Source organism: Xiphophorus couchianus, chromosome 22, assembly GCF_001444195.1.
Source record: "Xiphophorus couchianus chromosome 22, X_couchianus-1.0, whole genome shotgun sequence".
NCBI classification, from domain to species: domain Eukaryota; kingdom Metazoa; phylum Chordata; class Actinopteri; order Cyprinodontiformes; family Poeciliidae; genus Xiphophorus; species Xiphophorus couchianus.
In genome coordinates, this window is record NC_040249.1 from 319754 (window position 1) to 335910 (window position 16157).

At 40.3% G+C, this 16157-nt stretch overlaps 1 protein-coding gene across 2 annotated transcripts; it reads left to right on the plus strand.

Moving 5' to 3' along the window:
- The first annotated feature begins 77 nt into the window (after positions 1–77).
- On the plus strand, positions 78–15218 carry LOC114137683 (transmembrane protein 41A-A). Of its 2 annotated transcripts, XM_028006462.1 has the most exons (6): positions 78–245; positions 6100–6250; positions 6331–6492; positions 7672–7810; positions 7901–8144; positions 14173–15218. In XM_028006462.1, exons 1-5 carry the CDS (start codon positions 106–108, stop codon positions 8119–8121), a joined length of 813 nt encoding a protein of 270 aa, XP_027862263.1. In that variant the 5' UTR covers positions 78–105; the 3' UTR covers positions 8122–8144; positions 14173–15218. The 2 variants fall into 2 exon arrangements, with proteins under 2 accessions (XP_027862263.1, XP_027862262.1); XM_028006461.1 differs by lacking the exon at positions 14173–15218 and having other exon boundaries at positions 7901–8497.
- The last annotated feature ends 939 nt before the right edge of the window (positions 15219–16157 follow it).

The following is a 16157-nucleotide window of genomic DNA, read 5'->3' on the forward strand; positions in this document are numbered from 1 at the left end:
AGAACACGGCAACCTGTTGTCCACCGGGCGTACTACCTCTGCGCTTAAACTGAGTTGTTGGTGGAAGTTGCCGGTCAGCAGAAAAGTTTCTCTGGACGGGACAGCATGCGCTCCTTAGCGGGACTAACTGTCATCGTGGCGACTGCAAGTGTCTACCTCTACCTGCTGTCGACGCACCTTCCCCCGGGACCGACGCAGCTCCAGCCGGGGTCTGAACCGGAGGGAGAGGCCGTACGAGAGTACAGGTAGCAACACACTGTTTTTTTTTTCTTTTCTTTTTTCTCTCGTATTTTTTGTACAGTAGGCAGACCGGAAGGAGGCAACACACTGTTTTAAATGAAATACAGTCCAACCTGACGGTACTAGAGCCACACAGATACTCCTTTCTTTTCTTTTTCTGGATTAGTGTATGTCTACAAGTCTGCCAGAAGGTTCAATCGACTAACTTTTATCTTCTTAATTCTAAACAAATTAGATTAGTCACTCTTTAGCTTATTTCTTTAGAAACTGTAGAGTACTCACTATTTAGACTAATGTTAGATTAATTTTTAGATTATTATGCAGAGAGACTGATATCATTGCAACCCAGAAAATGAATTAGAACGTACGGAGCCCCCTAGGGGACATGGGGATTTTTTTTCTTTTGCGTTCCCTCGCAATACTGTACTGGTCAGTTATTCAGCATAATTGAATACTGTAAGCCTTTCTTACGGTGGGCGCCGTACTTTCTGCTTTAATATAAGATTATGTGAGGTTTTTCCATGAATGTTAGTATCTTTTTGTGAAATATAGTTTTATATCTTTCTTTAGGATAGAAAGGCACCTCAAACCTGTGATATAAACAGAAACTTTCCGTAAGTAGGAAAGAAATAAAAATACATTCTAATTTGGACTATTTCTGAGTTGTTATCACGGGTAATAAGTCATCTGACAGTTTTGATTGTGTCTCTGTTGTGTTAGGGTTAGGGCTGTCATAAATTGATGTATTATTTTGTTGAGGTCAGAATTCCACTGGGGGTCGATTTCCAAATCAACTTTGACTTGAAATCAAAGTAAATAACAACAACAACAATAATAATACAAAGGGATGCTTTTAGTGCTGCTACTAAAAAAAGTAATTACAAATAAACTGAAAGATAATACTGGTAGTTGATGTTTATGATGTTATTTTGTGGTTTGCAAGCTGAAAACTGCTTTCAATGTTGGTAGTTTTCTTCAAGGGCTTATTGTTCAAAACACCTCATTCATTTAGATTTCTAGATATAACCTTTATCTACTGTTCCAGTTATCAAACTGCATCATAAGATGCTAATATTAGTTGGTAAATTAGTTCAATTAACCAGCTTCATTAGCTGGTTAATTGAGCTGGTTCAACTAAGAGTTGGCTGCTTAGAAAAAATGCCCCTAAACTCGTTAACTCTATTCTCTGTTAGCTTAACAGAGATTAGATCAGTTTCCACACCATAACTGTCAAAAAATGTTTTGATTCTTTTAAGTGTTAGCCTTCTTGCTGCCAGCCGACTAACAGTGGCCGGTAAGGTGGGAGCCGGAGTTGTTTCTATTAAATAAGAAACACAATTAAAATCAGACGTGAATAAAATTGTTCATCAAAAAATATTCTATCTTTTTCTTCATGGTTTTTGCCAGTGGTAACATCTGATTGTTGATCATGTGATGTGAAAAAAGTGTTTCCATAGGACTTTGAGGAATAAATCAATTTCAATACGACAAAACCCCCCACCTCATTCTAGCACTAAGATTTTTTTGAAAATGCAGCTTCTGTTATGATCAAATTTATTTTCAAAATGTCAAATTGCGCAACTACATGGTCAATTGAGACACAGTTAATGACTCCATTTATTACTATTAGACCTTCTGAAGTGGAATAAAAAGGTAAATAATAAGAAGCAGCAAATCTTCTGATGAGCCACTCATATCTATTTCAAAAGCCGAAGGGGATTCCCCAAAGCTGAGACCAGGTGAGACCATCAAAGTGAACGGGTCGCTATGAGGAGATTTCAGCAACTTAAAAACCAGAAATGACGTTTCACACATCTCAGAAAACCAAAATAATCCCTTAAGCTATTTTGTTAAGTTAAATTTTAAGATCTTGTGCGTTAAATAAAACCCCATCACTTGGGGAGTTTAAATTTATAGTTAAATGTGACACTGCAGAGGGATGATAGAATAACACTGAGCCAGACACTCTGAGGCCAAATGCAGAAAGCATTTATGTGTGTGTGCCTGTGTGTGCTTGTGCCCAGTAAATTGATATTACTCACGATCATGACTAAATGATCCAGGCATCTTGTAAACTAAATTCCCTTTAGTAGTTTTTTTTCTTAGACAAAGGAAACTGAAGGGTTTACTGTTTATGTTGGGGTGAGTGATCAACCCACGGATAGATGTGGGTTGATCCCACATCTATCCGTTCCTCTGTGTGTGTGTGTATGTGTGTGTGTGTGTATAGAGTGTTCTGCTGAGGCAGAATATGTTTCGTAGAGTCAGCAGTAAGTATCCCTCCTCAAATACTGTACATACATCCATTCAGTTTCACGTGTCGGGCCGTTTCCACGTCAACCACCCAGTGGACCAGTAAGAGGGCTGGATGTTTGTCCTCTGACTAGTAAGAGTAAGCAATGCTGGACGTGAAAGCAGGTGGCAGAGAAAAGTCAGCAGCTTGAGTTTCAAGTCAGGGTGGGGAGGCGGACCGGACAGATGGGAGATTTTCTTTTTGCAGTGTGAGTTTTCAGAAGTGTCTTCTAGTCTGTCCTCAAGTCTACAAGCAGTGATGCTATTTCTATCTTTGAATTGGATGTATCCAGTTACTCTTTGACTCAGAGACACAGCATGGTCACTGTTTCTTCTACAGTTCTGTTTTTTCGGTCTGGTTTCAAATTTTTGCTCTTTTTGAATTTTATCAATTTAAACTGAGATGTAAGCCATTTTCTACTTAAGATTAGGGATGCACAGATTTCAAAATTTGGGCCAATATCGATAGTCAATATTAATGTTACTTAGCAGGTAACTGAATGTTATCCTGAGCAGTAACTGCTATGACGAATCCTTTCTGCGTTGTGCTGGGTTTATTGAATGATCAGGGCAGTGACATGGGATTTCTTTGAAATTGATGGTTTCTCAATTTATTTCTGACGAGAACAAACAGAAAACAAACGTGTTATTACTGCCAGCTCCAAGTCCTCTCATGACCATGTACAACATGACAATTTTTAAGTAATCAAAATAAATATTTTTTACACAACATACCTGATGAGAATGTAGTGAGTTGAGAAACTAAATTAATTAATACACTCCCTATTTTTGAATTAGAATTAGTCCTGGCTTCTGTCTTTGTTTTTTTCTTCTTTGATTTCCCATATATATATACAGTAGATATATGTGTTGTGTGCATGCAGCTTCTTGCCAATGGGGGCGCTCTCGTGTGGCTGTGGGTCTAAACAGGGAGAACGGGTTTTCTGGCTCTGGGCATGCTCAGAATGAACGAGCTCTTGCCGGAATAACTTTATAACAACTCGCTTCGTCTGTGATCCACAGGTGGGATAAAAGGCAACTCCTATAAACCCATAAACATAGCTTCTTTAAAATCTTCTGTAAATATATGAGGGTAGTTTTGTAGTGTTTCGTATCACTTACATGTGTAATTTTGGACCGTTTCATATTAAGCTTTGACCTAATCAGTAAGGCTAACCAGAAAAAAAGGCTTCAGTTTGCTAGGGAGCATAGAGATTGGACTCTGGAGGAATGGAAGAGGGTCATGTGGTCTGATGAGTCCAGATTTACCCTGTTCCAGAGGGATGGGCACATCAGGGTAAGAAGAGAGGCAGGTGAAGTGATGCACCCATCATGCCTAGTGCCTACTGTACAAGCCTGTGGGGGCAGTGCTATGATCTGGGGTTGCTGCAGTTGGTCAGGTCTAGGTTCAGCAGCATTGTGTGCCCAAAGAATGAGGTCAGCTGACTACCTGAACATACTGGATGACCAGGTTATTCCATCAATGGATTTTGTCTTCCCAAATGGAATGGGCATATTCCAAGATGACAATGCCAGGATTCATCGGGCTCACATTGTGAAAGAGTGGTTCAGGGAGCATGAGACATCTTTTTCACACATGGATTGGCCACCACAGAGTCCAGACCTTAACCCCATTGAGAATCTTTGGGATGTGCTGGAGAAGGCTTTGCGCAGTGGTCAGACTCTCCCATCATCAATAGAATAGAATTACTTTATTCATCCCAGCAGGGAAATTATTTCGCAGTTACAGCAGCATAGAGACAAGACACACAACAACCACCACTGAGTAGCAACTGTAGACAAGATAAAATATAACATTCTGTCAATATAAAAAGCAGCTTAGAGCAGTCCAGATTCAAAAATGCAGAAACAGTATGTATATGTAAATATATGTACAGCAGTGTGCCACAGTGCAGTTGTGCGAAATTGGACTGATTTGTGCAGAACAATGATTTAGCTTTTATTGTACAGTGAGATGGCATGTGGCAGGAAGGATTTCCTGTATCTGTCCCTACGACAGCGGAGCTGGAGCAGCCTATGTGAGAAGGTGCTCCGCTGTCTGTCCACTATGTAGTGGAGAGGGTGCTGTTTATTGTCCATAATAGACAGAACCTTCTTCAGTGTCCTCCTCTCCACCACAGTTTCCAGGGACTCCAGCCTTAATCCCAGTACAGAGCCAGCTTTCCTGATGATTTTGTCTAGTCTATTAGAGTCGCTGGCTATGATGCTGCTTCCCCAACACACAGCAGCAAAGAAGATGGCACCGGCAACAACACTGTGATAGAAGGTCTCCAACATCTTGCTGCACACATTGAAGGATCTTGGTGAAAGATTAATGCAACACTGGATGGAAATAAATCTTGTGACACTGCAGAAGCTTATTGAAACAATGCCACAGCGAATGCGGGCTGTAATCAAAGCTAAAGGCGGTCCAACAAAATATTAGTGTGAGACCATTTTTTGGTGGCGACTTTTGTTTTGGCCAGGCAGTGTATATTACAATAGTGATAACAGAAACTAACTTAGTAGATCTATAAATAAACTGGATGTATTTAAATGAAAAATAAACAGCACACACCTCTACCATCAACATGACAAAAGGGGAGGGTCTAAATTTCCCATAACAATTAAATAATCACATCAAAAGTTAGAAACACTGTCTTTAGTGCTTTCTTTGACTAGTACATACTGTATATTAGTGTGTGTGAGAGAATGTGTCAGTGACAGGTATTGTAGAATGGCACTTTATGAAGTTCGGTTCATTCACTTGTATTAGCTTACTGGCAGATCCCTCACATTAAATATGGCGGACGCTGTGACCTATCACAGCAAACAGACCGACCCGCTCAATGAGGCATCGACGTATTCATGTCTATGTTTACGCCCATGTGTGTAAGGGGTGCAGACAATTTAAAGACAATACCACAGAAGAAGAAACAAAAAGGAGGTGCTTCCAATCTTAAAGTAACACACTTAAAACGACGGTGTTTCAGTCAGGTAAGGAACAATACGAATAATCAAAAAAAAGACATTTTGTGTAATTATAACAAAAGAGAAATACAACCAAGTTACAAATGCACTATAGCGAAGTGACTAATTAGAGACAGGTGAAGTTCCCAGATTGACCATCAGGTATATTAAGATAAACCAATACTTTGCTTTGTAGCAGTGTCTCCCTGCTGTAAATTGGTGACAATACATTTAGATTTTCAGTAACAAATAGAAAATATTATGCTAAACATTTGACCATAAACGTTTAGCATAACACGTTTAAGCTAAAACATGCAGATAGATTTTCAAACCAACCCAAAATTTTGTGAAATAAATGCAAAGGTTGTTCAAATTACCGCACAGTCAATATGATTTTCCATTTGAATCAGGTTAAGATTGGGCCTTTAAATGGGCCATTTTGCTCTCTTTTTCAGTCAACCTGTTGTAAATTTTCTTTGCTGTGCATTAGGTTCATTCTTATTGTGTTTCATCAGTCATACCACAACTTGATTTTAGTAGCAAATGAAAAAACTCACATTAGTGTACTATGGTGTGTTCCTCTGATTTTCCATCCAGGCTGACGTTTCCATCAGACCTGGAGTCACTACAGGAACTGGCCAACACGCTCAAGTTTTACAAAACAGAGAACTACAGCTACGTTCTGCTACTGTTCTGTAGCGCCTACCTCTATAAGCAGTCCTTCGCCATACCTGGGTCCTCCTTCCTGGTGAGCCACACACTGACAGAAACTAAACAGAAAGCAGGGAAACTAAAACACTTCCCTCCATGTAATCTGCCCTGTTTCAGAACATGTTGGGGGGGGCAATTTTCGGACCCTGGGTGGGTCTGATGCTGACCTGCTTGCTCGCCACTTTCGGCTCCACGTTCTGCTTCCTGTTGTCCTCGGCGTTTGGGAAGCAGTATGTGGTTCACTTCTTCCCAGAGAAAGTGGCTCTGCTGCAGATGAAGGTAGGCGGGTCAATCTTCACCAGATTGGTCATTTATCCTTTATTTGTGTGGTAAACAAGAATTGGCTAATTTTTTTGTAGGATTTAACTTGTTTTCGGTGATATTCTGGATGTTTTCCGAGTGTCAGAAATGTTGACCCAACTGGAAATGAAGCTGGAAAACATGAATCCAACATGGAGGTTAAGACAGACATTCTGACATCTGGTACAATATATGCAGCTCATATCTAAGATGAACCTGCAAAAAGAAATGGAAGCTCATTTTTTAAAGTCATAAATGAATGTTACTTATGAATTTATAAATGTCATAGTTTCAAACTAAATATTTCATTAGGAAGATACATATTTCATATATCAATTAAATATTAACTTCAAACTAAATATTTTCTTAGCTAAATATTTCTTTAGCAAGCCAGGTAGTTTGTTTCCAAACTAAATATTTAGTCCAAAACTAAACATTTAGTTAGCAAGCTAAATATTCAAATTACAAACTAAATATGTAGTTCAAAACTAAACATTTAGTTAGCAAGCAAAATAACTCAATATAAATAACTATTAATTATTTAGCTTGCAAACAGAATATTTAGTTTGCAAACTAAATATTGAATTTGAGGCTAAATATGTAGCTTCAGACTAAATAATTTGCTCAGAGCTAAATATTTAGTTTGAAGCTAACTTTTTAGCTTGCTAATAAATGTTTAGTTATAGTTGTGGCACTTAAATGAAAGAATAACATGGTGCAAATATGACTGAAAAATGAACCTGGCAGGGCAGATAAAGCCGGTCTAAGGGAAAACATGAAAGTGAAACAAAATGCCTCTGAGTTTTCTGTTCATCTTTTCGGTCTACAAATAACTCAATAAAATGCAAAAGAAATCTTAAAGTGTCACATTAATCTATATGTTCTGATGCTTGCATATTGACATTTTCTTTATTCCCCATCAGAAACATTTTGGTTTAATGAAAATCTCTTTCAATTTAAACTAAACTAATAAAGTTGTTGGACTGAAGTTTTGCACTAATAAAGCTTTTTTGCTTAGAATCGGTGGATTGAAACTGAACATTTTCCTCAACTTCTTTCCTAACCACGTCTTGTTTTTCTTTTCCATTGAATCCCTGTAAAACTTTTTCTTTGTTATATTTTCTTTCCTGGACTTTTTTGTTGTCGTCTTCCTGTCAGGTGGAGGAGAATCGTAGCAGCTTATTCTTCTTCCTCCTCTTCCTTCGTTTTTTCCCCATGACTCCTAACTGGTTCCTTAACATCACCTGTCCTGTCCTCAACATCCCTCTATCCATTTTCTTCTTCTCTGTATTAATAGGTGAGCTAAAAGCATAAAAATGAATAGACAAACAGATGTCGCAGATCCAATGACACAGCTGCTGTTTCCGTCTTATCTTCCTCCTCCAAGGTTTAATCCCGTACAACTTCATCTGTGTGCGTACGGGCTCCGTCCTCTCACAATTGTCCTCTTTAGACGACATCTTCTCGTGGGGGACGCTGACTCAGCTGCTGGCCATTGCGCTCATGGCTCTGCTGCCCGGAGCGCTCATCAAACGCTTTGGCACCGCTCACCTCAAGCTGGATGGCGTCACCAGCAATGGAACCGGCCGGGACAGGAAGAGCAGATGACACTGAATGCTAACGCTGCTCAGGTAGAGATGAACACTTGTGACCTCTAGACCTCTGCAAGGTCACTCTGGAGACTCCAGACATTCAGGGCGGTACTTGTTTTGAACTTCTATTTTCATCAGGTTGTGCTTAGTCTTTATTAACATGAACTTATTGTCTTAAAACACCTTAGAAGTTACTGTGGTGAAAATCCTCCTCTTGAATGGATGGAATGTCACATTTGGCAAGAAATTGTAATTATTTTGCACAGAGTTGATTAAGTGTCACCTTCGAGATTAACAAATCATTCTGTTCCTGTTAAAGATCTGATGCATGCACCGCAAAAACACTAAATATTACAAAGTATTTTTGTCTAGTAACTTAATAAATTTAAAATCAGACATACAGACTCACAAGTAAGTTCTGATAATTCATCAATATTAATAAAAACAATGGATTACTTCCACTGGCAGATTATTTCTTGTTAAAAGTGGAGAAATCTGCCAGGGGAGCACTACTTTATTTATATATATATATATACATACACTGCTCAAAAAAATAAAGGGAACACTTAAACAACACAATATAACTCCAAGTAAATCAAACTTCTGTGAAATCAAACTGTCCACTTAGGAAGCAACACTGATTGACAATCAATTTCACCTGCTGTTGTGCAAATGGAATAGACAACAGGTGGAAATTATTGGCAATTAGCAAGACACACTCAATAAAGGAGTGGTTCTGCAGTTGGGACCACAGACCACTTCTCAGTACCTATGCTGTCTGGCTGATGTTTTGGTCAGTTTTGAATGTTTGTGGTGCTTTCACACTCGTGGTAGCATGAGACGGACTCCACAACCCACACAAGTGGCTCAGGTAGTGCAGCTCATCCAGGATGGCACATCAATGCGAGCTGTGGCAAGAAGGTTTGCTGTGTCTGTCAGCGTAGTGTCCAGAGGCTGGAGGCGCTACCAGGAGACAGGCCAGTACACCAGGAGACGTGAAGGAGGCCGTAGGAGGGCAACAACCCAGCAGCAGGACCGCTACCTCTGCCTTTGTGCAAGAAGGAACAGGAGGAGCACTACCAGAGCCCTGCAAAATGACCTCCAGCAGGCCACAAATGTGCATGTGTCTGCACAAACGGTTAGAAACCGACTCCATGAGGATGGTATGAGGGCCCGACGTCCACAGATGGGGGTTGTGCTCACAGCCCAACACCGTGCAGGACGCTTGGCATTTGCCAGAGAACACCAGGATTGGCAAATTCGCCACTGGCGCCTTGTGCTCTTCACAGATGAAAGCAGGTTCACACTGAGCACATGTGGCAGACGTGACAGAGTCTGGAGACGCCGTGGAGAGCGGTCTGCTGCCTGCAACATCCTTCAGCATGACCGGTTTGGCAGTGGGTCAGCAATGGTGTGGGGTGGCATTTCTTTGGAGGGCCGCACAGCCCTCCATGTGCTCACCAGAGGTAGCCTGACTGCCATTAGGTACCGAGATGAGATCCTCAGACCCCTTGTGAGACTATATGCTGGTGCGGTTGGCCCTGGGTTCCTCCTAATGCAGGACAATGCTAGACCTCATGTGGCTGGAGTGTGTCAGCAGTTCCTGCAAGATGAAGGCATTGAAGCTATGGACTGGCCAGCCCGTTCCCCAGACCTGAATCCGATTGAGCACATCTGGGACATCATGTCTCGCTCCATCCACCAACGTCACGTTGCACCACAGACTGTCCAGGAGTTGGCGGATGCTTTAGTCCAGGTCTGGGAGGAGATCCCTCAGGAGACCATCCGCCACCTCATCAGGAGCATGCCCAGGCATTGTAGGGAGGTCATACAGGCACGTGGAGGCCACACACAATACTGAGCCTCATTTTTTGGGTTTTCGATTTCTCCCTAGAATGGCTGAACAGGGCCAAAAGGCCCTGAGTCCACCCTGACGACTCTGATGGCTCAAATTAGCATTCTTCTTCAATTGTAAATGTGGCCGTTGACCGTCAGGCCAGAATGTAGGAATGTGAATAGTCCATGTTGGGGGTGGGTATCTATGATACCTGCAGGAGATCAGATCTCCTGTAGGTAGTGCTCTTCAGTTTAGTTTTGAAGCATACATGAAGTGTTTTTGGAGAGATGTGACCTTTTGCAGCTGATCCATGATGTTGTGCTGCATTATCCAGGTCATTTTGCCAAATGTACATAGAGTTTGCAAAACATACAATCTGTTTCAAAAAATATGCAAAGGTTTTTCTAAAAGAAATGAGTAATGTTTCTCTTTGAAATAAAGCTAAGAGGGTATTAATTGTGTTGATCCACCTCAAAAAAATCATGCAAAAAGTGTAAGCAAAAGAAATCTGGGAGACTTAGCACATGCAAATTTGCATGCAGCCTTTTGTGCTGTGGAGGATAAATAGGTGACTGCTTCACCTATTTAGTTCACAAGAACTAATGGCATTTATTTCAGTCATAATCTTGCGGGGGGTGACCAAGGTTCCATCACTATGTGACAGCTGGTCAGCAAACCTGGCAAACATGATTGACATGGCAGCACTGAATGCACATGTGCTTTATCAGGCATGCATTGGGGTGCAGGAGAGACGGGTGGACTTCCTGGTTGAGCTTGCAAAAGAGTTCGGTAACTCTCATGTGAGTGAGAAGAAGGCACACAAGGAGAAACTGCTTCGGCAACAACCTTCCACACCCAGCTCAGGCAAAAGGGCGAAGTGTCAGGTCAACCATCGATGCAGGATGCGTGTCCTGAGGCCGAAACATCATCAGTGACCCCTCACACCCCCACCATGGACTGTTCTCCCTGCTGCCCTCTGGAAAGAGGTTCTGCAGCATCCGGTGCAGGTCCACCTGGTTCCGAAACAGCTTTTTCCCACTTGCCATCAGACTGCTGAGCTCTTAACTGGACTGCACTCAAAAACTGGTCTCCACTTTATACCTTGCACATGTACAGAGCTAAATAACTTCTATTTTACTGTCAGTCCTGCACTTTATATTTTATATTTAGATTTATATTCATATTTTATACTGTATTTTATTTTACTCACAACATTGGAACCTCAAACATTATCCTGAGCCGTATGCAACGAAATTTCGTTCTGTATACACCCTGTGCATTGAAAATGACAACAAAGTCAGTCCAAGTCGAAGTCGAAGTCTAAGGAACAATTGTGCAACTGTGAGATGCGTTGAGGCCATTACCAGGGTACTTGGCCTAGGTAATGGCCCTATTTACTGAACAAAAGCACCTGCTAGATAAAATCCTCAGGCCAGTTGGACTATCTCTAGCCTGAATAGGTATATGTCCAAATGGCCTAACTCCAGCCATTCTAGTGTAAAAGTTGGATCAGCGTGTAGTGTTATTTCACTTTAATTTTGTGTGTGGCTCCAAATCCAGGCCTCCATTGGTTAATAAATTTGATTTCCATTGATGATTTTTGTGTGATTTTGTTGTCAGCACATTCAACTTTGTACAGAACAAAGTATTCAATGAGAATATTTCTTTCATTCAGATCTAGGATGTGTTATTTGAGTGTTCCCTTTATTTTTTTGAGCAGTGTATATATAGTCTTTTTTTTTTTTTTCTTAAATCGCTTCTTAAGAGTATTGTTAAATGGTTATCAATTATTTGGCTATATGTTCAAAAACAAACTGTTGTAAAGTCTTCTAATTATTATTTTGCATTTATCATACATATTTTACTAACTCGGGCTGCACAATGGCGCAGTTGGTAGCACTGTTGCCTTGCAGCAAGAAGGTCCTGGGTTTGATTCCTGGCTGGGGTCTTTCTGCATGGAGTTTGCATGTTCTCCCTGTGCATGGTGGGTTCTCTCCGGGTACTCTGGCATCCTCCCACAGTCCAAAAACATGACTGTCAGGTTAATTGGTTTCTCTAAATTCTCCCTAGGTGTGTGTGTGCATGGTTGTGTGTCCTGTCTGTACATATTTTACTAACACTTAGACATAAGCCAGTAGATTTTAGATGTTATAAAGTAACATCTATATTCAGTCTTCTGAATTGGTTGTTTCTGATCAAGAGGCAGATTTCTACAAATGTGATTTTTTTTTTTCACAGATTATCGGTTTCATTTTAGCCTGCCATGACACATATAATGTAAAAAATACTTAGAATAATTATTTACTGCAGCTTTAAGGGCTGACTGTTTAAATCAGGCATTGAATGAGATGTAATTACCGTATATAAAAAACAAAAACTTTGGAGTTAGAATTTTATTTTGTGCAGCATTATTTAAAACATGAATAAATAATCATGTCATGGACTGATTATTGCTGCAAGCAAAAGTACAATGAAAAGTGTGTTTAAAAATATACTATATATTTTTATATTATGAAAAATGTGCTCAAACACATTAGATGTAAAACTCCTCTGGGATTTATGTATCTGGCTCCAGATGTTTCCTTCTGTTCTGATTTTGAAACTAACAATGTTTCCGTTTTTACATGTTTTTACTGATTGTGTTCATTGCAGCTGTCTAAACTTCATAGCGGCAATCCCGTTTTGGTTTGTTTACATATTTACAGTGTTGTAGTCAAGTTACTGTTTTTTTCCTAAAGCACTTAAACACGTCTTAATGTAGCTGAAACTCCTGTGAAGGAATGATAAAGACTAAATAGATGGTTGTGACTGAGCTACCTTAGGTTTGATTTCATCTAAATCTGTTCCATTTTATTTTGTATTCTATTTTAATAAGTATCATTAACAGTATCAGGTGAGAAGCACCAGGACATTTTGAACTCCCATCATGAGGTGAGACTTCACTGTGCAGACATGAATATGGCTGCAGAAACTTCTGATCTTTTCCCATATTAACATCCTTCTGACCTTGTTTTGCCACATAAATTAAACTCACTGGTTGCAAAATCACATCATGGAGAACTTTCTATGTGAAATTCAGTTTTTCAGATAGGTTTGGGATTATGACTTTTAAAGGGAAATATGAAAATGCCACATTTCAAATTTTAATGGTTTCAGAATGCTTCATAAAGGCACTTTGTTTGGAGATTCTTTTACCAGTCTTAATCTTCTGTCTTCTTCTGATTATGCTGATTTAAAATTCTTTTTTTGATGTTTTGCCTTTTGCATTTTTCAGCCCGTTTTCTATGGAAAATGCAATAAAATACAATACACTCAATTTTGTCTTTATTGGGACGGGACACAATAATTATTTGGTGGTCTGACAAAACGAAACGGAGCCATTTTGGGATGCAAATAATATTTCATTGGTGTCCTTGTATTTTCTTATCCTTCCGTCACTCCCCCTGGTGGACGTTTTGAGAACATTTATAAATCAAACATCCAGATTGATAATTATCCTGTTTACCAGCAACACACACACAAAATAGTCTTCTGTATAACCCCCAACCATCCAATATTGGTCATGCAAATACACACACACATACTTCCTCCCTGACAGATTAGTGTGTAAACTGGCAGCCCTAGGAATCCCCTCTTCCATCTGTTGCTGGATTAAGGACTTCCTGACAGATTGCAAGCAAAGAGTCAGAGTGGGCCCCCATACCTCTTCAGATATCAACATCAGTACTGGCTCTCCTCAGGGCTGTGTGCTGAGCCCTCTGCTCTTTGTCCTGTACACACACAATGGTGTTTCAGTCCATCAAAGTACCACTCTCGTTAAATTTGCAGATGACACAACTGTAGTGGGCCTCATCTCAGGGGTGGAAGAGTGTGCCTACAGGAATGAGGTGAAGCAACTGACAGCATGGTGCACAGACAACAACCTGATCCTAAACACAGCCAAGACCCAGGAGGAAATACTGGATTTTAGGAGAAGTAAAAGAGACATTCAACCACTAAACATCTGCAGACAGCTGGTTTAGAGGATGTCAAACTTCCGTTTCCTGGGAGTTTGGATCATGGATAACCTGGCCTGGGATGTAAGCACAGCAGAACTGACAAAGAAAGCTCAGCAGAGACTATTTCCTGAGAGTCCTGAGGAGGAACAATATTTCTCAAAAACTGAAGGTGTCCTTCTATTGATGTTCTATTGAAAGTATGATCTGCTATTGTCTCTGTGTGTTTCCCCAGCTACACAGCAGCACAGAGGAAGGCTCTCCAGAGAATCGTAAAATCTGCCCAGAAGACCATCAGCGGCACATCAGTTATGCACAAAATTTCTTTTTAAAGTTTACAAATCATGTTTCACAGATACAACTATCCAAAGTTACACACACAAAGATACTTACATGAGTTACAAATTCAGTATTACACACACAGGTATTTTGAGACTATTTTCACTCCATAGGAAATAGACTTGCGATTATTCTTGCATTGACGTAAACACTGAGGGAATTCTTGAAACTAGGGCTGAAACGATTCCTCAAGTGATTCGAGTACCTCGATTATTAAAATTAATCGAGGAAAATGTATCTGCCTCGAAGCTTCATTAAATTATATTTTATTATTTAGCGCACTGGGCCGGGTTATTTTTTTGCGTTGCGCGGAGCTCTCACTTCCGCCTGAATTGTTGACGAAAGCTAAGTGTTGGCAGCATAACGTCCAGTTTTCAAGTTCAGCCTGGGAGGATTTTATTGATTGATGATAATGCCGGGTCTTTGTTGTTTTTCGGGGGACCAATAAGCATCCTTAAAATGACTGGTGCGATGCCTGGAGTACGGCAGTCTTTTCTCCTCCTGGAGCTGCTGCCTGGTGGCGGTTCAGAGCGAACAGAGGGGAAGAACGCTGCAGGTGTATTTATACAGGTGAGCGGTATAAATACACCTGGGCGGCTGCGCATTATGTAAGTGGCTTATTTACAAACAACCGGAAATTATTTCATATCATCCTGGTCTCAACAAATGGGTGGCGGAGCTCATCGTGGCGGCATGTAGCTAGATGTGTTTCTGTGTGTGACAATCGAAGGTGTTAAATCCGTCGCTAACATAAACACAAAAGCTATAAATGTCTGGGCAAGGTGAGAGTTCATCTATTAAATTGACTGAAGATGAATGCATAAACGAAAATCTGGAGTATAGACTTTTTATAACCGTATTTGTGAGCCTGCCTCTTTATTATTGAATTGAATATAATTTCAGATTTTTCTTCTATAACTTTTCTTCAGATTACCTTGGAAAGTGAGCTATTATTGTTACGAGTTAATTTTCTAAACTACAGAAAAGTTATTGTCAGGGAAGCTCAACTGTGAAAAATAATGTTAGATTTACCAATGTTTTACTTAATCTTTTTTTTTATCCGATTATTCGATTAATAGTAAGAATAATCTATAGATTACTAAAATATTTGTTTACAACAGCCCTAGATGAAACCAGGACTCCCTACGAAGTAGGTTGATTTTCCCTCTTCAGGAGCCTTCTGGATGTATGGCCATAGCTTCTGCCGGGATTCATGATCTTCTTTGCAAAAGTCTATAGTAAAACGAAATCCATTTTTTTCAGGAAGTCATTTCCCTTAGTTGCTTTCCATATGTAATCACGATATCTCCTCGCAATAAATCGAATGATGATATAACGGGGTGAGAGCTGCCTGTGAGCTTTCTTCCAACTCGATGAGCGATATCAATTACGATCTGAAGCATTTCTTTTTCTTTTGGAAGAACGTCCTGGCACACCCTCAACACCTCCTCCAACACGTTCTCCCTCTCGGTCTCAGCGGCGGCCATAGCTCTCCATCTCAGTAACACAGATTAAGCAGGACGTTGTATCTTTTTCATTGAGCTCCACACATTTTTCAACTGAGTTCATTTTCTTTTTGATATCTTTAATTTCTTCTGGCATATTTCCCAGCTTTGTTTCTAAAGCATCACTTCTTTTGTTGATCAGGTTAGCAAGCATAGCAATAGCATCTGACTGAGACAAGACCGAGACCAAATGCGGTCGAGTCTGAGACCATCTAAAAATGGTCTCTACAACACTGCATAAGCCACTGGAAAGTCTGCGCTGCGCCTTTAAGATCGAAAGGCATCTGTAAAACTCAAAAAGACCAAAAGGAGTGATAACTGCGGTTTTGGGTACATCTAAGGGACGCACTGGAACCTGATGGTAACCTCGCACCAA

Bases quoted from the DNA above. Each gene is read 5' to 3' on its own strand.
- LOC114137683 (XM_028006462.1), top strand. From the start codon at position 106: ATGCGCTCCTTAGCGGGACTAACTGTCATCGTGGCGACTGCAAGTGTC. The intron at 6,251-6,330 runs GTGAGCCACACA...GCCCTGTTTCAG, and splicing joins TACCTGGGTCCTCCTTCCTG to AACATGTTGGGGGGGGCAAT. The intron at 6,493-7,671 runs GTAGGCGGGTCA...TCTTCCTGTCAG, and splicing joins TGGCTCTGCTGCAGATGAAG to GTGGAGGAGAATCGTAGCAG.